This window comes from Larimichthys crocea, chromosome III (assembly GCF_000972845.2).
Source record: "Larimichthys crocea isolate SSNF chromosome III, L_crocea_2.0, whole genome shotgun sequence".
Lineage (NCBI taxonomy): Eukaryota > Metazoa > Chordata > Actinopteri > Sciaenidae > Larimichthys > Larimichthys crocea.
The window spans coordinates 18,824,880-18,850,189 of NC_040013.1; the positions used below are offsets into that span (position 1 = coordinate 18,824,880).

The window sequence follows — 25,310 nt, forward strand, 5'->3', positions numbered from 1 at the left end:
ACGCACGCACGAGCATGCAGCACGTGCACTCGTGTAGTCTCTCTGAAATGGAGGCAGATATTAGGCCAAAATTAAAGGTTTCACAGAGATTAACAGTGCGGATGATGAGATCGTCTCAGCCTCTTTTAATCTAATTCCTTTTTATCTCAGAGCCAGCATGATACGGAAGTGGTGCACATGGTGAAAATACAACCACAAAATAATACAGACATAACAACAACACTGCTGCCGTTACTGATAAATACTAAAAAGGGCACAAAAAAAAAAGAAAAATGCAAAAGAACTGAGAAAATAAAAGATGTGAATTATTTTAAAGAGATTCCTCCACTACCTTAGCAATTACATGCTCAATTACTGGCAGCATGTTTGAAGCTTTGATGCTGGACTTGTTTTTTATCATCAACTACAGAACTCGACAGACATCAGTATCTCTGGTTACTAAATTCGTAGCATTCCTTAGAATTTACTTAGCCACAAGCAAAAAAGGAGGGTGCTTACAGTGCACTTCAGAGTGCGCCTGGCTTAAATGGGACCCCTTGTGGCTGTGTCACAGCTCCCTTCGTTAGGGGGCTGACTGTAGCCTGTAGTCACCACAGGCATCATTAGCCCTCTGTGAAACCACAGACTGAGTCTCATTCTTCATCTGCCTGTCTGCTGCCTCAACATCTACGCTGCGATGGTGCTCCAACGGCAGAGTAAGTGAGTCCAGCAGCACGGCGAGACAGCCGCACGGAGCTGATCGGATAAGAAATTCAAAAATGCAGCAAAGTTCAAATGTATTCAGCGAGTGGGCCACTTGAATTGTTTCTGCAAAGGTTAGAGCTGAGGTTATTTTTGGAGGGTGGATTATTAGGCTACCTGGGCTGAACAGAAGAGGAATAACTATGGGCAAGTAAGGGTCACTCTGGAGCTGCCCTAGACCGTTAGGAGAAGAGAGAATTTAGCAGAAAAAAAAGACTAAACTGTCAACGTTAGAACAGATCATCAAGAGGAAATGTGTAAAATAAAAAGCACAGGACACATTCAATTAAAGCAACTGATTTTTTCTAAACACACACCACCACTTCTGCCCTCTCCATATTGGCTATTTAAAGAAAGAATAAATCATCCCGGAGGGATTAACCGGGGTTGTGATGAAAATAAAATAACATATAAACATTTAAGTCACAGATTAAATGTGCAGGATGAATTCAAGGTTGAAATGTTGATTTCTGTTTCCCGTTCTGTACTGCCCTCTAATGGAAAACACCACTCAGAAATAAAAAAAAAGGAGCTCTGACATACAGAGAGATCTGCAGCGAGGAGAGAAGACATACAGCATAATTAATTATGAGCTGAACTGAGTGAACGCTACATGAAATCAATTTTAAAATGAAATACAATTAAAATGATGAGAAAGCTGGATTTGTCATTTTGAGATGTATTTATTTAAACATGTCTAATTTAACAAAAAAAAGTACAGTATATAATGCACAAGACATCTCTGCTCTAGGTGGATTATAAGGCGAGAGCAAACAATGAGATCTAAATGAAGACAAAACAAATGCCTCACTACAAAGCTTTGTAGCAGGAAAATTCAGAGCCTTTATCACTGGATGTTGAACAAAGCATTCACTTGGCAGAAAATTAAAAAACCAACGAGAGGTACAAAGACTAATTTTGCTGAGGAAAAAAAAAAACAACAACAACAACAACAACAGTGCAAGAGACATATTTTTAAGGGAATAATAATTCTTTAGAAAAACCATTCCAGCACTATCTGGCAAACGCAACGGAGACCCACGGGAGCATATGTTTGTAATTCCTACTGTTCTCTGTTTAAGTTATTTTTGTACATTCTAATTCTGCAACAACTCTGTATCGCATTAACTATGCAGCGTCTCTATTCTTAGATTTAAAAAAAGAAGGAGTATAAACTGAATATCTACAAGTATCTCCAGTTGTTCCACGGTGTGTGCCAAGAACGCTAAACTTTATGGCCCTGTTTTGTGTTCTTAAAACAACAAAAAAGAAAAAAATAATAATGTCCTTGCATGTGTGTGTATGTGTATGTGTGTGTGTGTGTGTGTGAATGAAGGACAGTTGGCCTCTGTCATGCTTTAGCCTTCCCCTCTCTGCCTCTCATGGGTGAGCAGCCATTGTTTGAGATGGTCGCCCTTGCCGCTCATGTACGGCCCACTCTGTCCACTGCTAGAAATGACTCGGTGGCAGGGGATGAGGAGAGGAACCTGGCACAGGCAGACAGAGATAGAATAAAATAAAATCAAAAAATCAACTCTGAGGAAATAAACACGTGTGCAAAGTTTTGCAAATTATATGCAAGAACATTTTGACAAGAGACACTTTTAAAATTGCTTTTTTTCTCCTTTTTTTCTTTCAGTGTTTTTTTTCCAATTTATAAAATCAGTAAGGAGGCTGCAAAAAGCTTATTTTCGGTCTGTAACTTATAAAGTTTAAAAATAGAAATTCCATGAAGGATCTGCACCATTACCACAAAACTATTATGTGTTGGTAAAAAACTAATATATGAAAAAATAAAAATACAGATTGGAGCTTTAAAAAAAAATGACTGCTGTCTTATTCTCAGGTTGACGTTTTTTGTCACAGGAACAGTTGGAGGTGCTGATAGTAGACATGTATTATGTATTAAAGAACCTCTGATTTACCGCATAAACGGTGTGACTTACAAGTAACCAACGTGCAGAAAATATGAATCTGCACTTGCTTTTTTTTTTTTTTTTTTTTATGTTCACTGCACTGCATGAAAACAAAGTGCCACACCAGAAGTGTCTGGTTTGATCCTGCACAAATCCACATTCAGGGTGATGGCTCAGTCTTTGGGTATAAATGTTTTTTACTCTTTAATAGTGTAAAGCAAAGAAGCAATCAAAAATTAATGGGCAAAAACACCAGCAGGATGAATATTCAATCGAGAGGGTGTCAACATTAAGATCTGATAACCCTGTGATCATTAAAAAGAGGAAGTCGGTGGAGCGTTTACTCTTGTTGCAGACGACTGCCAGGGGGGTCCCGAGTTCTTTGTAAACTAAATGGCTGGAGAAAGATTAAACAAGCAAGCCTAAAACACTTCGATCATTGTGAATTCAGAACAAGGAGAGTGGCAATGGTTGGACTGAATCACAGCAGTTATTTCCTTTAAAAATATTCTTAATGTTGCCCTCATTTTGATCTCGGTACACACAGACAGAAAAAAACATCACAACCGCTGCTGCATTGTGACTGGACTCCTCCAATTTAACCAAGTTATCCTGAGTTCATGGTTGCACCTCCAGCCTTTTATATAAAAGTTGGACATGCAGTGTGTTTCAGTTCAAATCCATCATTAAACCCGCTCCCATATCAACAGCAATAAAACTTTCCGAGCCCCAGATTAACCTTGCAGACAGAGAAATACTGCTCGAGTATTCCGATCAATACTGTTCCCCGGGTTTGGAGGGAGAGCAGGGTACCCTCAAGGCCTTCGGATCTGCCTCTTCACTTGGGGGGAAAAGAGCACTACACCAGGCTTATCAATACTCAAATCCTGGTGAAGAAGAAGTGCCACAGAGAGGCGAGGATCGATTGAGCACACTGAGCTTTTCACAGCTGAAGCCTGAGTGGAGCAGCACTACTGACAAGTAATTGACACTGACAATCTGACTCTGGATCTGTATCAGGAGCTGAGGGCTCAGGCTCCCAGCCTCCCTGACGAAAGGAAAGAAATGTCTGTAAAACATGAGACTGAGAGGTATTATACAGCCATCCAGAAGCAACGCCATTGGCTAATGTAAAATATAAAGTATATAAAGAAACTACTGCATAGCTTAAAAAACACACAAATGCTATTTTCTGTGGTTTATTTGCATTTATTCACTTTGAAATTCTTTTTTTTTTCTTTATTCCTTTCTCTCCTTCCTACTTTAATAACAGAAAACAGCAGCAGAGGAAGAGCACAGTACTAAGACGAGCTGTTTCACAGCAACATATGAGGCAGAACACCTCACTGGCTGTATTTCTGTACAAGAAGTGTTCTCTGCCTCACAGAGCACACCGGTGGTGCCCACAGCACTACATGGGCAGAGCTAAACGGGCTTTGATCAAAGGGTTTGATCAAAAGAAGACACACCACTTGCCCTCTAGCCCTCCATTTTGTACACAGTGGATTCATGGGCAAAACGATGCGGGCCAGGTTTCCTACAAGAATCGGAGATTTGCAGCGAACATCTACAGTAAAGACTTGAGAGAACGGGAACAAAAGGTGTGGGCTTAAAATTGTGCTGTAGGTAGACTTTTACTGCTCAGCCTTTCACAGAGGGAGGCGTTTATTTCGCCCATTGCACAGATTCAAAACACACCTACGGTTTAGATTACATATCCTGCATCAGGAGGATGTAAAAAAATATATATAATATTTTATTGGAAATGTCTAGTAGCGCTCACAAGTACATTTCTGTAGGTTGTACCTCTTCAAGAAAAGGAAACACAAAATCATTCTACATATTATCACAAGTGATTATCTGATCTTATGTTTAAATATCTACTGTATAATATTAAACATTCATATTTATTCATCTGTTTCTGTATTTGTTTCTTTAATTAAAAATCCATTCATCATTTCATTAAACTTTCATACACAATTACAGCATAACATATTGATGGAAGACCTTTACATTTCTTGCAACTCGTGTGTGGTTGTTTCACATCCTCCAAATTACATATAAAATACTGGATTACAGCCACAACTGATGAATATCTGTTGATTATTTTCTTGATTAATCGAATGGAATCCATCACCATTTCTGAGGTGAACATTTCGAGTGTCCAAAACCAAAAGATATTCTGTTTGTCAGAGATATAAAACAGAGAAAAACACCAAATCCTCACATCAAATCCAAGTTGTAACAGAGAATTATTAAAGTTTACAGTTTACTAACAGATTATTAAAATACTTTCAATTAACCAACTAATTATTGCAGCTCTATACTGAATACTCTAAGTGATGTCTCTAGTACTACTTATCAAATTCCTTATTTACTACCCTTATAAATTTACTAATTAACTTTTGACTAGAGGCAGATTCACAGGTTTGCCCACAACGTGCAGGTTCAGATGCAGCAGTCATTAAAATCTAATAAAAGAGATTACTTTCCCTAACTGACTAAATAAAGTAAGTAAGGGAGAGACCTGTCAATCAATGTCAGCCACACTCACCGGGTTCCTCCTCATGGCCCCTCCCACCGCACGCACCGCTCTGGGGTTTCCCGCCATCTCAGCGAGGCGTTTGTACGAGACCGTCTCTCCAAACTTCACATCCCTCAGAAGTACCTGCAGCACGCGGCTGGTGAACGCGTCTTCGCCAACAAAGCAGAGAGGACAGAGAGAGGAAGAGCGAGACAGAAGGAGAGAACAGAGGATGAGAGAGGTCCTCGTTTAATCAATCAAACTGAGCTGAGCGAGAGGCCGATGACAACAGGACAACAGATTAGCACGGCGCAGATTTTTACTCCTATGAAATGAACTGTGTTTGACACATCACATTCTGATCCACTTAATAGTTTTTCCACAATGTCCGCACGTCTTCCTGTATGACTTCCTCTCCCTCCTTTACGAAACTCATTAAACAACTAAATACATAGAAGTCCCTCAATTTGACCTTAGAACTGGAGTAATATCAACATGCTACAGAAGCAGATGTGAGAAAATTATTTCTATGGCAGAAAAATCTAGGTTATGCTTTGAAAGGTCACAGCTAAAATTAAAAAAGTTCGCTCCTTCATTTAAAAGGATTAAGAGAGGCCAAAAAGACTGCAAATCTGCTCTAGATTTTTAATAATAATAATTTGAATGTTGCATACCATTTGTGGCAGTGGGATGACTTTGAGGTTAATCAGACCAATTTGTCCTTTTAATTGCTTTCTATTCAGAGTAGATTCATTATATCATCTTCACTTAAATGGCGGAATTCTTCAAATCATCCGCAGCTTAACCGACCACATTAACGGCTTTGATTTCATTAGCACTTTAGCAGTAGCATTATCTTTCTTTCTGGATTACCAGGCAGTGACTGAGAGTCATGTTTGTCTAGCTCTGATTGCCAAAGAAAGAGCGGGGGAAAAGTATTTGAAGCATCTCGAAACCTTGAGACGTTGATGCACCGGGAGCTTGTGTAGCGAGCGAACAACACTTTTTTTTCTTCTTCTTCTTCTTGCACGGAGAACAAGATGGGGAACAATGGTCTCGTTATCAAGAGGGGGTGACATTCTTCTAGTATATACATGTACTCAGTCATGAAAATTCAATTAGTGATCTCCCATTCTCTCTCATTTATATGGTCTAAGAGAGCACATGACAAGTGATCTATGAGAAATCCCTCTAAATTGGCATTGTGTGAAAACATGTCACACCCCTGTCTCTCTTCTACAGAGTGAACATCCTTTGCTCCCCAGGCTCCCTCGCTACCTTATAGTCACTCTCCGCTACACAAAGCCACGCGAACAAGGCAATTTGCCTAAACTGGGGGGAATAAGTGTAAAACCTAAAGGGGATATATTTGATTGATGCGCACCCATGTGAGTTCTTTGTCTTGAACAAGGCCCGTAGGTACTGTTTAATAATTTTTCAGGTAATAATCACGCTGTCAACGAGATGACGGGCTCTTACGCAGACAGACTTAATGTTATGAGGAGATAAGATACACCCCTGAAATTTCTTTTATGCATTATTCTCTCCTCATAAAGCTCGGATTTGGCCACATGATGTGTGTGGTACATATTGATATCGCTTTGTCACCGGTGGGTAGATGACAACTTGCCCAGACTACGGCTATGACAAATCCCTGTTGATGCAAACGTTATTGACAAACAACCAAAGTCAGCGTCACGCCAGCAGACGCTGCTGAGCGCTTTCGCCTACGTGCAGACCGAGCAACAAGCTGCAGGGCTGTTTACACCTTTTCTAAATCCTTAGCAGGTGTTTCTTCTGGAAGGTTTCACATCTCCAACGGTTCTGGACGAAAAAAAAAAAAACAAGTGTCTGTGCTTTTATCTGCCGCTGCAGAGGTTAAAGAACTTTGCCCTCATCAGTGTTAGTGACAGAGACTTCATGCGGGTCACTCGAGGTGACCAGCAATGATTTGGAGAGCAGTCCCCTAGCCCCATACTTCATAAAGAGCCTAATACGGTGTGTCTGGGGTCAGGGCCCTCTTTAGATCGGGGTGCAGTGAAGTCAATTGTTTAAATAAAAGTTGAGAGGAACCACTTACATGTTTACAGACATCCCATAATTATGTCACAGGTCATTACCTACCATGAGGCAAGGTGATAGGGCCACTGCAGAGGCAGAGACAGATTGACCCGGAGAAAAATCAAACCAATCCAGCGATTATGAAGATATCGACATATATGATTGATTTGCTCATAATTTTGTATATGAGAGCAATTTGAAAGCAAATAATAAATAATAATAATAAAAAAAAACAATAAACTGAACTCACTCAATCATCTCAGCTCGTGATAGATTTGGAGAGATGACTTCCAGCTGACAGTCACCTCACACATGCCTGCGACAATAAAAAGACAATACTGGAAATGCAGCTACCTCATTATCCTTTGTGTCTAATGGGAAGGAAGACTTTGACTCCCAGTCAAAGTGTCTCTTGAGTCTTGAGGGATCCATACTTTTGAAGGCTGACGGGGTGCTGATGATTCTCTGATTATTCGATATTCTGAAAACGTTCATTTCCCTAATTCCTCTCCACATCACAGGGGCGAGTCCTGGTGAGTGTCTCATCTTGCCCTGCGCTGTGCACAGGGGGAGGTTGAGGCTCCTGCAGGAACACAGTCATTTGGGCTTTGAAGAGCGCCCCTTCCCCCTTTGCATGGCCCCCCTCCCCGCATATTCCCTGCGCCGCTTACCGAGACTAAGATCCTCTCGTCTGTTACATATGGATGTATAATTAATGAGATAAGAATATGCATCGTTTTAAGAACTCATGGTGGTGTCTGTGTTTTTCTGAGGGGGGCGAATGCCAGTGCACGCACGCAAACATGCGCGAGCTCCCCGAGTAGGATATCGCGCACGCGCTCGCCATCGCTCTACCTCTGACGACCAAACTTGTGTGTGATGTTACGCATGACAATCAGTCAGACAGTATAGAAAACCACACCTCGCGTCTCCTTTCATGTCACCTCTGTTGCTCAGGTATATCATGACAGCTAATATGAAAAGTGGCTTGTTTTGTCAGAAATGTGTAAATAAACATGGCAACACTTCAAGTGAAGGTCACAACTCAATATTACATGACAAGTGCAGCGAGAGCGCTGTCGCGTTCAGGTTCTCCCACAAGATAACTGAGCAAACAAAAGTTGGTTGTCACAGATTGTAATGACCTGATTAAACTTGTATTTTTTTTTTTCCCAGGCAGGCGGCGGCTGCATGACTAGATCGAGTAGGAATTTGTACAGCAGTAAGGCAAAACCTAATCCTTAATATTTGTGAATCAACAAGCAAAGAAAAAAAAAAGAGAGAAAGAAAAGGAAACCTTCTATTTTCCTCCCTCAAAAGACAAATACTCTTGATGCTCACATTTAACATTTTTATACTGGCATGGCCTGTGGTTCTGACTACTGAGAGCAATCCAAGCCTAAACCCTGTATTTACTGAGCCCCAAAACAACAGGCGAGGGAGAGAGGTGGAACACAGCACAATCACCTATTCAGATCAGGTACTAATGAAGAATTCCATCTATCCTGAAATTTAATTAAAACCCCAAAGACTTCAGATGAGATGCGATTTGAAAGAGCCTGGGGCTGGTACACAAGCACTTGGTGGCGAAGGGAATCACACTGAAAGTTGATATCGTAATTGGTCCTGATGTATTTCTGCATTGCCTTTGCGGGAGCGTGGGACTCATAGCTGTATACAGGGTCTCGATGGAGTACCTGCTCATTGAAAATGCCATCACTCAAGCACTGCAGATCTGCATGAAATTAGAGAGCGACTACGGCCTGATTGCAGGGGAAGAGAGGCACAATTGTTAAATGCATATATTAGAGTTATTTTTTTTCCTCGTGTAGGTGTGCCTCTGGGTTTAAATGAGCACTTCTGCGAAATCTTTAAGTTAAAATGCAATGAGCGTCTCAGTGTGACAAAGAAAATAGCCTGTAATTGTTTTGAAAAACGGCACGAGCGCCATAAGTTTATGATTTCAAAAATGAGTTGTCAGGCTGCGATTATTGTTTGTTTCCTCGACACAAAGAAAAAAAAAAAACTGCCAGGGATAATTAATTCCTCATTTTTGTCCTCTGCACCCTCAGTCATTCACTCTGCAGCCACAGCTACCAGTTGAAAGGACGCTAATTGTCCATTTTTGAGGTGCTTTTCATTTTACTCGCCCTAGGTGACTGGTCAAGCCAACAATAAGCTCATTCAAACTTTACCACCATTCACATGTTGTCATTGAAAAAAAAAAAGCTTCCTGTCTGAAAATGTCAAGAGTGGAATTCGATCAGTTTCAAAGAATGTGCCAAGAATCATGGAAAAGCTTGCCAAGACTAACACGCGTGGTAAGAGCTGCCACAGATTACTGAACCAAGTTACAGCTCTGTGTTCTGTTCTCTCTCCTTCGCTCACCCACTCCTCTGCTCTCGCTCTCACTCTCTCTCCCTCTCTCTCAGCCATAAAATACTTCATTATAACACACTGAGCCAGTGAGTGTAAGTGATGTAACTGACAATTAAGAGTGAAAGCCTGATCCCAGTCATGGCTCTGCAAATATTTATCCATGACAGACCTCCTTGCAGGGCGGGGTGGTGAAAGGCAGGGAGCGGGAGACTCCCAGCGGTCTGTGGCTCACTGAAGTACGCCTGGAGCCATTCAACGCAGCGCTGCAACTCGGGGCTCGTTTCTGCCGGGCTATCGTTGACCACACAGCTCAGGGGGGCCTCGTTGCTCCTGTGAGGGATATAAGGCAGGATGGGGAGTTGAGGTGGGGATCAGAGGAGCAATCACAATACCCGATTCTTGGTTGGACAGTGCTAAAATATGTCACGAGAGTGTAATAACACGCCACGGGTTACACAGATGCAAGATGACATAATTAGCGTAGTGAAACTAAAGTTGTTCAATCAAGACGTGTTTAAAATGTAAAGTTATGCACTTAGGCTGCGATGAATATCAGAGCTGTGAAAGAAACGAGCTAAAAAAAAACAAAAAAAAAAAGCAAAGACGCTTATCCAGGCAGTTTTTATAGTAGATATATATTTATAAAGAAGTGCAGCATGATAGAGTCTGAAAGAAAACATTGTCAGGTCATAAGGAACGGCGCTAACAGTTTATTTCAAACAACTTTAAGGAAGCAGAACCAGTTTATCCAACAAAGAAAAAAAAAAGAAAAGAGTTTTCAAAAGTCTTGCAGCTGTTAGAGGAAAAAAGTTAAGAGCACAGCGTTAACAACAGTTTCAACTCTGCTTGGGTCTAGTTTATAGTTCATGACAAGAATAAATTGATTTTTTGGCCAGAGCAATGCTGGCCAGCAAAGCGCTGCACTTGGACGTGCATCTTAGCATGAGTAGATGCTTAGAGGAATTTGCCGATGGTTGAGTTGGCATCACTTAACAGCTGAATTTCTCTCCGCTGCTGACCACCCCCCAGGTCAATGCAAGCAGACTGACCCATATTTGACACTTAAAGACCCTACTGGGAAGGTCCTCTCTTAGCATGTGCATTACTGCAAAGTGGACCTCAAGCTGTGTTGTGGATCTAAAGCTGGCCGCCAATTCCATTAACTGGTGTACAGGACTTATAAATAAATAATATCACCATTTAAGTGCCCCTTTTTCAAAATTGGCTTATCCTGTATGGTATTAATAATAGACATTTACTTTGTTAAACACACAGACCGTCTCTCTCCCGCCTGCCGTAACAACACGGCCCTAAAGTGTTTTTACACTTCTGCAGGTCACAGTTTGAGCAACGTTTTATATTGGACACGTGAAGCTGAGGTTTACTGGAGTGTTATGACTGAGCAGGTCAGTTTTCAGGGAAAACGCTCTGCCTGCTAGTTTGTGGCCGTGTGATGAAAATCTCCTGGGTGCCGTTTAACAGTGGGTGTAAATACAGTAAAATGTGTAAATACTCTCATTTCTAAATAAACCACACAGCAGTTTATAGTTGAGTGGTGAAAACTCGGAAACCCACCGGCGGGTCCTGTGCTGAGACCCGCTCAAACAATGGCCATGGCTCATGGCAATCTCTGTCGGCATGGGTGAGTGCCCAGCCAGCCCCTACTTGTCATTGTCTCTCCTTTCTATCCCTCCCCTCCCTCCCTTTCCCTTCCTCCCCCAGCTCTCCCTCCTCATTTCCCCCTCTCTATTTCTCTATCCTCCCACTCCAGCTCTTTTGGCTCTCCACCACCTACACCCCCAGACACACACCCACCATCCCCCCACCTCTCTTTCTCTCGGCAAGGATCTTCAGGCCACTGTTCCCTCTCTACACCCCCCCCCGCCCCCCCCAACACCTCCCCATCTAGCTGCCCTCCACCCCCAACGCGCCTCCTCCCACCACCACCACCACCACCTCCTCTACCCCTCCACAGCCCCTCTTTCTCTCTGAGAGGATGTTCCAGCCGCTGCACACTGACAGCTCGGGGATATTGTGTGTGGAAATGTTCCTGTTGGACCCGCAGGCCCTTACAATCTACCGGACAAAGGCTAGAGCACCTTTGCTTAAGGCTTGGCACCTTTGACCTCCAGCTCACACTTCAGACTTGTCACCGTGGCTAATTTTCCTCTCCCCTTAGCCCTCCGATATGGATGCGCCGGCTTTAAAGGTGTTCTGAGTGATACAACATTGACAGTAGTAAAAGTTAATGCAATGCAGTACATGTTATGGCCGGTAAACAACACCAAAATATATAAATAAATGTGGAACAACATCAGTCGAGCTGAAGTCTGTCACCTCTAGGTGCAATGGGGGATTGTTTTTAAAGAGCATGTGGGCAGTGGAGATGTAGCTGCGCTGGCAACATTTCCAGTCGCTTCAATGAATCACAAATCAAGCAGCATCATATGATCTTTATAGAGTCCACACCGGCACATTAGAAACTCTGCCCTTCAAATGAAAGATTAGAGATGTGCAATAAATGTCGGACTAATTACAAAGAAACTCTCCAAGGAGGGACAATCTTTATATTGTCTTAAAGTAACTGCCACCCCTTGTATAAAAACCAATAATTTTAATTAGTAGTGATTACAAACTGTATAACGGTGTTTAACAAGTATGTTTGACTTTGAATAAACAATTCAAATTTGGTTAAAGCAGAATTGTTATTTATTATCTTTTGACGAGTTAAAATCACATTTTTTTTTTCCCGATGTCCTTCAGGCGTTTACTATTTCATCACAGGTAAGGAAATAAGAAACTAATTCCAAACTAGCCAGGATCTGCTGCACTAAAAAGAATATTTCCCTTGATAGAAGATTGTGATTTGAGAAAATTTCTAATATTGTGCTCCTGTCACAATCAATTTCCAATTACCATAAATCATTGCTGCGTAAAGTGGGAGTCATTTGGAGTTCTACCTATTTTCCAACTCTAATATAAAGAATGAATTGAGCATTTGTATAATGTTGGAGGTTATTTCATTCATCCTGGAAGAAACAATCAAAGAAGACAAAGAAGAAGAAAAAAAGAATAGCTGGCATTACATTTGTCAATTTTCTTTGGCATATTCTTCCGTATCTCTAGTTGCACAAGACTTCAAGTGAGACTTTTTCTATCAGCTGCAGACATAAGAATGAAACAGGTTAACCACAGGATCTAATTGAAAGGAATCTGGCGAAGGGTGTAATGGTATATTGCACAAAAAGGGGAAAAACTCAGAACTCATGCCTCCATCCTGTGAAGCGTGATGGCGCTCATCCTGACTCGATCGGCTGTCACTTTTGACACAGCCTGCCAGAGTTCTCCTTCACCGATCATGGGTAACATGGCGGGTCAGAGGATGAAATAGAAAAGGCCAAGAGCAGTCCAATATTTTCCTCAGCCTTATAGCTCCAGATACTTAACTCAGAGACGTCAAAGACTCAAGAGAGCATGAAAAAAGCCTAAAATGACTGTCTAAAAAGGGAAAAAAATACAGCATGTCTCTATGAATGTCAAGATCCTGATGGTCTCTGAGCCAAAGGCTGTGATACAATTGTAAGCCACTTGCTCAATGCAGCTCGTTCAACCATTTGAAGATCATTCAGATGCCTATCTAGCTACTGCAGCACTAAACTCGAGAGCTTTTGGAGTGGTAAGCTGTAAGGAATGCTTCCTATTCTGTTCCGCGGCGCACGTTTTGTGCTCCGCTGTTTCAAAATAAAAACAAGTCGGCCGGATAAACTGCTCTCTAGATATCCAACAACTCTTATTAGGGAATGTCCACCAAAGAGGCCGCAACACTCAATCCAATACATAAAGGTGGTGGTAAAATACTGCAGAGTAGGCAACAAAGCACACAACAATTAGGTCTTCTCCCAACTGGCTAGCCACAGGAGTCAGTGAAGGCATGTATTACCAGAGCCTTAACTCTTACTCCATTATGTAGTGTATCCACACCCCGACGCAGCAATGTTTATCTACAACAGACTACTGAGCAGTTTCAAATAGTGTTTTTAGCCTCTATTCTCAAGTGCCACAGTAAGAGATTCCAATTACCCGAATGGTAAGGAGGCAGTGAGGGAGGCATAAAGTACATTAGGGATCCCCTGTAACTGTGGGGACCTTTTAGAGCCTCCACTGAAGAGGGCCGAGAGACTGGGGGGACAGTGACCCTGCATGGATAGCCTCTGTCAAAATTTGACCACGTCAAGCTCAAAGGCATTATGGGAATCCAGTGTCACCAAGTCCTAATTACTGTCTGTGTTCAGAGCAAATTACTGCCTTGTTCCTCTGATTAGCGAGGAGGCTAATCTTCACCTGTGTACGCCAGCACTGCTGAGGGCCCTTGAGTGTTAGCGCTTCGTCTTCTGTAATTTATTTTTAAATCAGTGCCCGCTCCCAGGAGTTTTGAGTGTTTTGTTGTGAACCGCTTACCATGATCCCCACCACCGCCCCCTCACCCCTAAATCCTTGACTAAATCCTTGTTTGGTGCCGCAGGAAGATAAGCAAGAACAACACTTGGGCATAATTGACTCGTACTCCTCTCCAAGATGTCAGAGCCGAATCATCTCTGCATATTGCTTTAGTATGTCACACACTGTACACTTCTGCATGTTGCAGATATAGAATCCAATCAAGTTTTAAAACAAACTAGCGCAACCCTCGTGCCGGGGAAAAAACTTCCCGGTCGACAGCAGGGAGGAAAAAAAAGAAAAAGATACAACAAAAAATAAAAACTGCAGGAGCTGCTTTTAGCCGCACGTCTACAGTGAAGGGTAACTCTCGCTCGGCTCCTGTCCTCACCCTGGAGGTTCGGCTTTAGAAACCACGACATTTGCAGATTTTCGTCTGAATGAATGTCAGTGTCTCGTCTGCGTGAGGCGGTTTACAGGTAGTGTGTTACACAGGTGTTGGTTTACACAGGAAATGGCACATGCAAGCCTGATTGGGACGGTCCCGAGAGATGGAGGCATAAACATAGAGCACAGATGGGTCCAAGGGCCAGTGGGAGCAGCACCTTAATGAATACGCAGCTGAGTACTACACTTCACAACATGCAAAACAATATTCTAAGGCCGCAGTAAAAAATAGAACAAAAATCATCTGAATATCATTACACAATGAATTATTCATAACATTTCTGAAGGGAATACGTCAAAAAGTCTCCCACCACCCCCCCCCTCTGCTTTATTGATGATTTCAAATATCTCAGCACATCACTGTTTGTGTGACAAAGCATTTTAGTTACAAATGTAAGCGGTTTATTTAGCACACACTTGTACATCAGGCAAAATACTAATTTAAATAGATTAAAATGTGTGGCAGGCTAAATATAAGAGAGAGAGAGAAAAGGAAAGAAAGAGAGACGGAGAGGAAAAGAGAAATTACAATGGAGGGGGGAAAAAATAAGTTGTTGATATGGTTCCCGGTGTGTGAGCACATCATGTAAACAGGCCCCAAACAGGGAACACATTTACCATACTGCTATTCAGTGTGAACCAGGACATTGATTCACAACACTACATGAGTGTGAGAAAAACGATAAATGCATCACCTCAGATATTTCACACCAGCGTTGGTAGTGTGTAAAAGCTGTTGTGACAGCTTGGGTATTAGGGCTAGATAGATGGAAAATGTCTGGCTGCTTATGAATGCCAATGTGACTGAGGTGACGGGTTTGACACAAAAACACTCCACCTCAGAACAATTAGGCTGTTCTCAGGCCCCATCCAGTGTTGTCAGTGATAATGGAAAGCTGTGAGGATAACTGGTGATAAATAGACTTTAACACCCTCCTCCTTAAGACCAATGCAGTCCTGCAGTCCTCTCATATGCTTAACTAATCATGACCATGGCCGGCAAATTCATACAAAAGACTAATTACTGTTGTACTTCACTTCAGTCTCAAAGGCCTCTTATATAAGGACTTGGGGGTTCTCTTGCCTCTTTTCTTCTCTTGATGGGTATTTTTTTTTTACAAGTAGGCCTCATGCTAGACAAAAGCGTTTAAAAATTGGTGATTGCTTTCATCCGCTTTAATTACATTCAGAAATGGCATTTCTGCCACATAATACACCCCTATTGTTTCAGAATTATCTGGCTTGGGGAGTAAAATCTACAATATTTGACGATGCTCCCGAGCTAAATCGCCTCTTGAAATTGAAATATGCTGCCGAAATACAAAATAAAAAGCCAGCCTTTGCTGCTGATATACTGGAAGCTCCTTGGCTTTCTGCAGAATGCTATTATTATGCATATCCAGGTAGAAAGTTAATTAACCCAAAGCTTAAGCTAATTATGGTAGCAGAATGCTATCAACCAAACGCTTTCAGTCAGACAGCTGTCCAGAATTTCATTTGCTAATCATTTGTCTTTTGCCGGAGCATATGGTACATTTCCCCACTATCACAGCAACAACAAACAGATGAAAATCATTAACTAAAAACAATGTGCAATGTGAAAAAATCAGACACAGATTTATAAGGCTTTGTGTCAGAGAAAAAAGGGGGATTTATGGCCTGGGAAATATAATGATAATTTTGGGTTTTACCCACTTAGGATTTTAAGCAGCCCACGTGACGCAAGTGTGCTGGGAATTCAGATGCACAAATATATTGTTTATATCTATATGCAAATGAGACAGAATGTTTATCCGTGTAAAATTAATTACAATTTTCTATAGGAGCATATGCAAAGAGCTTGTTCTTAACAATTTTTAGCTTCTAGCACATTTTGTGCCTGTTTTTACCAACACAATATTTTTATGTTGTTAAAAGTAGAAATCCCTCGGCTCAGAATTAAATCAATTATTTTCCAAGAAATGCTTCATGCATTATTTTTTCTTTTCTTTTCATAAAAACACATCATACTTGCTGTTAAAGGGGTGATTGATATCAGCATTGCCTTGCGACATTATCAGGCAATAAAGGCTACTCAGGTTCTAATGCAACATGTCATACACAGGCTCCTGTAGTACATTTCTATTGAGGACCTCACAAGCTAAATTGCTTTTTTCCTGCTCCCCCACATCTCAGCCAGCTTGACAGACAAATTGATCAAAGCATTGTAAAATAATATGCTCACAAAATGTCTCGGGGCAGGAGTCCAGCCCTTTTTTCATTTTTCACCCTAATAAAAAAGTACTCTATGATTTCCTCTGTATTATGTGTCTGTGCTCTGTGTGAAAGAGGCAAGAAGCATCATATTTCAGATAATAGTAATCTCCTGTAAACAAAATGCGTATCATTTTTCTGTGAACGCCGAGTCCATGCTAAAAACTAAAAGGGGGGAAAAGCTGGTTAACAGGGAGGCTGGTGCGTAGGGCCCCAACAGGGGTTGTTGAGATGTAATGAATTTGTTCATCTGATGGTGCCTTCAGGGCTGTCGTTAGACTGGCAGAGGAGGTTGATTTTAGGAAATGTTCCTAAGATCAGTTAGGAAGCAAAAGGGGCTTGAGACGTTTCTATTAGAAAGAGCTGACGGTCATGGTGTGTAAGCAATACTTCAAGGGCGTTTATGTAGCTATAATGGCATTTATCAATAACTATCTATCAATGCCATGAATGCTTTTGTTGCTGTTCCGGCTGTTCTACACCGACCGATAGTGAATTCTGCAAAGAAAAAAACAAAACAACAAAACATCGAAAGCGAAACACAGTCATCTAAGCCGTCAAAGCTTTGACTCGCTCACAAATATCTACTGTAGGTCTCTCTTTACGCTATGCATGGACGTTATCTATTTCCCTTATCCAAAATATGCTCTTAGAGATCATTTATCACACTGACTTCCTAAGCCTGTGCCACACCACATCCAAAGCTGGAAAGAGCCTTGTTTAGTATGTCATAAATAAATCAATGGAAATGGCTGATTTGAACCATTACTGCACCAGGCAGGCTTTTGTGAGATCTACATGTAAAGCCGGTTGCAAAGATAAGCCTATATTTTGTCACTTTATCTCGCCTCCCTTAATGCCTGTTTACATTGCGTTACTCCATATATCTGAGGTAGCTCGAGCTCCCCTGTCCTATGACAATAACATCGCATTCAACTGGTCGTGATAAAATCTAAACATTTGCTTTAATGATTTCTTGCTCACACCTTTGAGAACATACAGGCAGCGATGTGATCGAAGCCTCACTTATGACCGACATCGCAAATGATATTAAACTGAGAAATGATCTAGTGATGCGAATCATTAAATTCATTTGCATATTCCTACTGAACCTGAACACACAAATTAAACCCTGTTCACAAGGAGACGGAGAAAGGTGCTTGCGCATGGTTACAGGACATCTTCCATAATCAAAATTCCATATTATTAATTTTCTCCCTTCAACTCATTAACAACAAGTGGAATGTTTTTACTGCTTGATGAATTTTAGGAAATAGCAGACAGTCGGGAAGGAAACACATGTTGAGGTATAATATACAAGGTCATTAATGGGTTTCCATAAATTAGAATTTGAACATACATTTTCAAAAGGATAGCTTCCTATCTGGGTGCATTTGAAAATGGTTTAATTTCCCAAACCATTCAAGTTTATCAAATGCGAATCTGCGATACATGGATATTTAATTTCAATCTAATCAAAACTAATCTGAGATGTAGGATGTGGACCTGTAAAAGTAAGGAATAAGTACTTATTAACGCTGAGTTTAATCAGTTTCAATCGCTTCAGTAAGACTGTCAACATTCTAACAATTTTGAGGGATGGTTAGGGCATGTAATGCAATCACATATTACATTTCTGAGTGCCGGTTGACACTCAGAACTACTGCATACAACTTGGAGGAAACATAAATAAACAGGAGCGAACAGTCCATGCTCCCCATGGCCTCTGCTGACCCTACAGACATCAGCTCTAATCAACTCCCTTGTGGGTAATAAACAAGTTATTTTTCTGAAATTTCAAATATACTGCAGGAAGAATCACAACCACATGCCATCAGAAATCTAATTTCAAGCCCAACTGTATTCTAGTGCCCCTCATATTTCTAGTGCCTGCTCATATTTGCCCAACTTTCTCCAGGATATTTCTTGTGGGATCTACAAAAATGCCCTGCTTCCAATGAGGAATGGTGGCACTCCATCACAGGAGTGGATTCTGTCCGCCTGTAAATTTCACACCTTTGTTTATCACGTCACCATCCCGGCTGTTGTACAGTACCTTTCAGCAGGTGCGACATCCATTAGGATCTGGATGGTGTGCACACCATTCTCACATCCACTGACTTGGATCGTCCCCAGGGGGCTCAGCAATGAGATGGTCTTCTGAGTGCACTGGCTCTCCCTCTGCTTCTTCATCTCGCTGCCCTGCTAAGGAAGCACAAATTACACTCCGTTCATTGACATATTCATGTGGCAACTTTCACAATTTCCCACACTTATTTGCATTGAATGATCTATTGAAAACCTAGCGGGCCACCAACGGATGATGACTTACATATTTGAACACCTAGCCTCCAAACAATGTCATGATGTGACTTGATCCCCACATTACTATCCAATATTTCTTTTGTGCATGGAAAAGAATACGCCTATCTAACCAATAAATCGCCCATTTTTTCCCCTCTTTCTGTTCTATATATCACATAAATGAGAAAAACAATGCAGTCTGTTCCCTTGTCTGGTGGGGGATTCCCAAGATAGCTCGACATTATTTTCAATCCGTCATTTTTGGTTGATGGTCGGGATGTTTTTCTAGCATTAAATTTGTTCCTTAGGGTGCAACTCCGATGGGATTCTGGTTTCCAGCCCTTAACAACAGCAAAAACGTGCAGCTTTTCTGACGACTGAGATGGATACTGGCAATAACCAGACAGCAGTTCCTTTTTTATTTTTACTTTGAGGGAAGGAGAGATGATTGACTATGTTATATGTGAGTTTTTGAGAGATGGGGGTTATAATAAATAAAGGTCACATTGATTGTAAGAGTTTCAACTAAGGAAACCTTTCCTTCCTGGAAGCTTGATCTGAAAAGTGTCTAAAGGGTACAAACACAATATCTCTCTCCTTTTTTATTTTTAAGAGAACACGTAATTCGCTTTCGCAATTCTGAACTCATATGTTTGTTTAATAATTGTCACGTAGCTCAAACTAATGATTATTTTCATTATCGATTATTCTGTCGACTATTTTCTCAATTAATCAACTACTTGTTTAGTCTATTAAATGTCAGAAAATAGCAAAAAATGTCAATCACAGTTCCCCAGAGTGCAGGTTGACGTTCTCACATGCATTGTTTTGTCTTACCAACAGTCCAGTAACAAAACATATTTAGTTTACAAAGATATGAAACAAAGAAAAGTAGCAAATCCTCAAATCTGCAAAGCTGTGCTTTGAGAATTACCATAGTTTTTGCTTACAAAATAACTGATTATCAAAATAGATGTAATTTTCTTGTATTATATTCTTGTAAACTTCTATGTATTAATGCACTAATCATTGCAGCTCTAGTATATCAAGACAAATGCCACCTTCTGATGGACAACACCCTCTGCAATATTGACATTTTAAATATATATTTTTATACATATATATACACATATATATATAAATCTTATCAGCAATAAACACACTTCAAAAAGAACATTCACAATATAGTTTCATCTTCTAACACTCACTAAATAAAGTCTTGGAGACTAGCTCCTTAATCAAGCAACAGAAAACAAATTAGCAATAAATCAATTAATTGCAAGCAGCGACTAATATTATAATCAATTAATCATTTCATCTATTTTTTTTTTCGAGGAAAAATACTAAACATTTCCTTGTTCCGGCTTCTCACATGAGAGGATTCCCTGCTCTTTTCTTTGTCTTATGTGATAATAAGCTGAAATATTTTTGGGTCTTTGAACTTTAAGTGAAAGAGAAAAAAAAAGGAAAGAAAAAGCAATTTGAAGATTGAGCTTCAGGAGCACAGTGAAGGACATTTTTAACTACTTTTCTTAGATTTTACAGACTGATTGCTAATTAAAATAATCATTAGGTGCATCCCTAAAACAATCAGATTAATTAAAAAATATAAATGCTCCATTGGCTCGCCTGCACTTTTAATATAAGAATGGATGCATTTCTTTTTTAGATTAAACAAACCTTATGTGATAAAAAGTCGTCATGCATTTACAGTATTTCATTTAGACTTCCAGTTGCCCCCTCCTCTTCACACACACACACACACACAGAGACAGACACACACCACCAACACCACCACCACATCTGTCATGGTATGCGATCACAAATGCGTCTGCTTCAACTTTCTTGTTTCTACTCTTGCAGCTCTCACTGTATTCATCGGGGGTTTGCCTGAACTGACAATAAAGGCGAGAAATTTCTGAGCCAAACAATGGTACAGTGCACTTTGGATAAGCGCTCAACACACTGCCTGCCATTTAGCAAGCTGGTAATAGACTCATAGATAGAATAATGGACTTTGGCAATAATGGCCTTGGCTAATAGTCTAACACTGATTAAAAATAATGCTATCATGTTTGCTTTGTGTCGTTTTTCGCTGCAGCACACTAGTCCAAGTGACTACTTTGAATGTCTGGGTGTTTACCCAGCTCTTCACGGTGACAAACAACAAACAATAAGCAGCTTGTGTTGTTTAAAAAATCACTGGCAGCATCCTCATGCTCGTCAATCATTGGACTCGTTTCTCATTAGACTAGTTCCTGGTCAAACCTGCGTGATTAATTGAGTAGAAAGAGCCTGTGACTGCGCAGGTGTGAAAATGCAACATGTGTCCTTTTTATTGTGCTATTTTTTTATTTATTTGCATTGACGCCGAAACGTAAAGACAAAGCATGCACGCAATTATCTGCGCGTCTAGGTCGTTAAACAGACTTTTAAAAGCAGCGTGCATTTAAAATGTCGGTAATATAAAAGCAATGGTTTCGTAGATAGTCACAGGATACGGCTAATTTCTGAAAAGTGCGCAGCGTGTCAGGCTTTGTCAGAGGAAAGTTTGACGCTGTAAATCAGCCCTGTGTCTTACAATGAAGCCTTCACAGCAACCATATGGTGTCTGCGCGGTGTCCGCTTCTTTTCCCCTTTGCAGCAAAACAAAATGTGACATGTGAAAGTCTCTTCCTGTTTCCCCAAGACTGCGCTGTCGGGTTTGACCAATCACGAGAGGTAAAAGTCCGCTCCTGCTCTGTGGTTGGTCGGTATAAAGTCCCCGCTCCTCCCCTCAGCCAGGGACAGACACACAAGGCTTGTCTGATGGGTCTCAAATTGGGATTTGGGGTCCTTCAGGGGGGTCCCCAGTACACCGAAGACTAGTAATGGTAGTGATTTAGATATTTGATTTGCTTGATATATTTTTTACAGCATGAAAAAAAATGATAATGCACATTTTGAGCATTAATTTCAAACACTGTTATCTTATTCCACTTATAGCTGAGGCATTTTATACAAATCTGTATCTCCAGTGACAGCTTCTCAGTGAGGTCCTCAGGGTCCCAGGCATAATGTTTGTGGATAAAAATAAAAACACCTACAACCAATGACATCGTATGTATTACCAACTAATAAAGTCAGCACGTTATTATGAACAACACATGAGAGCAGAGCACAATCATTTTATTGGGATTTTATGCAGTTTAAAGGAGAGAGAGCGAGAGAGAGAGAGAGTGGCTTTATGTTGCCTGGGGCAGTCAAAGATTTAACAGAAGCATGTATTTCAGTCATTACGACCAAGTGTGTGGCATCAGTCATGTATTGTTTAAAAGTGTCTGTTGTCCTCTGCAGCTTTATTTTTATTTCTATGGTTGCCTTCAGCTCTCTGCATGCCTCCGTTTGGAATGTGTAGGCCGGCGTGGGCCTGTGGCCCACACCCCATCTCAGCGGTGAGGGTGGGAGCGGGGGGAGAAAACGCCACCCCTGCAGAGACCATTTTGAAATCTGTGAGGATTTCCGTGCCATCTGGACCCGCTGCCAGTCTGCCCCAGATAGTAAGGGTTGGCAACGGTACCCGACGGTGCAATATGGCTCTCTCTTTAATGAACTACTAACTGTCCCCCGTTTTAATTGATGTGACATTTGAGCCATTTATCTCTGACATTTCAATGAAGGATGATTCTCAGCCTTGCCATTTACTTTTTTTGTGCTATTTTCTAAGAGTCATTTGCATTTTTCTGCTCTAAACCTGCTTTTTGTCTCTCATTAGCTAATTAGAGAGCAACATGCACAATTAATAAAAATGAACATAACCTAGTTTGATATAGGCTTGATGAGGGATAATCAGAAAATCACTGTTTTCTTAATATTCATCAAAAATGATGTGAAGGGCTACCTGTGGTAAAAAGGTGACTTCGATAAAGCCTTGTAACCTTTACCCACATACCAACATGTAGCCTACAGTGTGGGACAACTTATGTTCGCAGCATGGGGAGAATCAAGCTCAATTAATCAGCATATGATTGCAGTAAGCAGCCCCCTCTGCTGGATCTTCTGAGCCATACTGTTTGAAATCATGTTAATGCTGCATTCAGTGGCCAGACAATTATCATATGTGGCAGTCACAGTGGGTGTATTTGCGTTTGCTTTATTTCATTTAGAGAGAAAAATTGTTTCAGATGTGTGATTAGATTTTTTTTTTAAAGCCAACTTTTTCCTTTTTGTCATCCTATATTTATTGTAGATTAATTTTAATTACTGCTGACATGTCAAAGCTGCTTTGCACATATTATATATAGTTTGTGCAGTCATGTATATTCAATCTGATGAGTGCAAATATATATATTTTTTTAAAAACAGGAAATAGTAGCCATGGTGTGCTGAAATAAACAGCCTGAAGTGCGTGTGAGTGACATAACAACCTGGTATGCTAAAGGCTCCAGACTCAATTGTTTTCCATAATGACACATATTTTTAATCTTTTTAAGATATCCTTTAAAAACACGGCTGCACTGATGACGACTGTTCCTTTGATTGTGAGCAGCATCATTGCCAAGGTGTGGTGCCCTGTCTGTGTTGGCAGCCGAGCTGATATCTTTTGTTCGAGACTCAAAGAGCTCTTTTTCCTGTTCAGTTTCCCTCACTATTTTTGTTTGTGTGAGGTGTTGAGAGACTTATATGCTGCACAGCTTCCTTTTAGTGTACAGCACCAGATGTTTGTGAGAATAACAACCCTAACCTTTTTTGTCATAATGACAGAAATTGTTTATTAGCAGTTTTGTCCATCCGGTAATGCATGATTGTCATAGCTCAGTCATAGAGTGCTTGTCAGTGTCTTGCTCTCTTTTCCTGTGTTCGCAGTCTCACTCTCATGTTGGCGTGGGAGGAGTTGAAGTCATTTATGATATCAGATATTCTCTAGGAGAGCAGGAAAGTCCTGACAGACTGAACAACCGCCATCCTCTCACACAGTGGTGTGTGTGAGTGTGCATTTTAATCAGGAAAAATGGCTCTGTGGGCCTCACATTGCACATCGAGGAGGTCTGAGTGTTCTCATTGTGTATACCCAGTGTACAGTACATGTTATGTCTGTTCCTCTAAATCAAACCATGAAGCAGGAATGAAAAAGCCAACCCGTTATTTTGTTCTTTTTTACTTTGACACTTTGTTATTCCACTCCTCTCAAAAGAATTAGCCTGATCACCATATAAGCAATGCCGCAACCACAAAGACATGACAAAATTTCTCTGTACCCTCTAGTGCCCACTTATTTAGTGTGCCTGTGTGCCTCTGTCCCTCCATATCTGATATGATGTGGCTTCTCTATTTTACTGTTGACATAGTGCTATGAATGTCTGAGCACTTTGCAAATGAAGAGGCTTGAACTCCTGACAGGCAGTGTCGCCGGCACCATGACACACTGGCCCGCACATGCTGTGCGGCATAATGATGACATTAGGATCCAGTGATAATATCAGGACGCACTTCAGATAAATGACTGATAAACCAGGGGTTGTGCCTCTCGTATTACACGCTTGACAGAGCAGCTAATCAGTGTCCAAGTGACTGCTATTACATAAATCATGAGCTCGACTTTGATGCATATTCCATCAGTGTTCCCTATTCATCACGTCATCTGGGGGAGACTCTCTGGATGACTGGCTGCCGGGCCAACACACATTTTAAGAGCACATTATGTTTTCATTAGAATTTGATATGATCCATTCCAGTGTTGATTTGATTTTACGTGCTCGGGTCATTTGATAGGAAACTGCCAAGGAGAGGGAGTGTATTGTTACAGTGTGTAAGCTGTTTGAGGTGTCATTTCACTCTCGCAAGCCACATTTACGGTAAAGATGCTTGTTGATAAACAACATTGTTTCTTCGTGTAATAATTACATTTTATTAAAATTGTCAAAATTGTTTTTTGTATTTTTATGCAATTACGTTCAACCCACATTGTGGCTTAATTTACAGAATTGTCTTAAAAATGAAGACTTCAGCAATAAGAAACTGAGCAGTGTATTATTGTTTTATTTAGCAATAAAGTCAAATGCATTCAGAGATGAAGTTGGAAGGGAGATGTGGGGTGTTGAAGTGAGTCACCATGTATGTTTTATTCTCCAGTATTGGGGTCAGAGGATGTGAAGGTGGGGGTGTTAATTTAATCCCCATTCTTACCCAGAGCATGGCCACACTCTCTAAGGAGCTTTATCTCTGACAACTGTGTCAAATTAGAGAGGCCACGAGCCCCTCATAAAGAA

General features: G+C 40.9%; 1 protein-coding gene across 2 annotated transcripts; it reads right to left on the reverse strand.

Moving 5' to 3' along the window:
• Positions 1–1,422: 1,422 nt before the first annotated feature.
• On the reverse strand, positions 1,423–21,775 carry LOC104929445 (methylated-DNA--protein-cysteine methyltransferase). 2 transcript variants are annotated; one of them, XM_019255053.2, is made up of 5 exons: positions 21,644–21,767; positions 18,815–18,960; positions 9,791–9,951; positions 5,212–5,351; positions 1,423–2,228 (listed from the first exon to the last, which is right to left on the reverse strand). In XM_019255053.2, the coding sequence occupies exons 1-5, from the start codon at positions 21,722–21,724 to the stop codon at positions 2,100–2,102; spliced, it is 657 nt and encodes a 218-aa protein (XP_019110598.2). In that variant the 5' UTR covers positions 21,725–21,767; the 3' UTR covers positions 1,423–2,099. The 2 variants fall into 2 exon arrangements, with proteins under 2 accessions (XP_019110598.2, XP_010742269.2); XM_010743967.3 differs by having other exon boundaries at positions 1,425–2,228; positions 18,815–18,963; positions 21,644–21,775.
• Positions 21,776–25,310: the final 3,535 nt, after the last annotated feature.

What these genes read in the sequence shown, in the direction of transcription:
- LOC104929445 (XM_010743967.3), bottom strand. Translation starts at nt 21,724, where the DNA reads ATGTCACATTTTGTTTTGCTGCAAAGGGGAAAAGAAGCGGACACCGCG. An exon ending in CCACCCCGCCCTGCAAGGAG is followed by an intron (nt 5,352 to 9,790) that starts GTCTGTCATGGA and finishes TTGTTGGCGAAG; the next exon opens with ACGCGTTCACCAGCCGCGTG. An exon ending in GGGCCATGAGGAGGAACCCG is followed by an intron (nt 2,229 to 5,211) that starts GTGAGTGTGGCT and finishes TGCCTGTGCCAG; the next exon opens with GTTCCTCTCCTCATCCCCTG.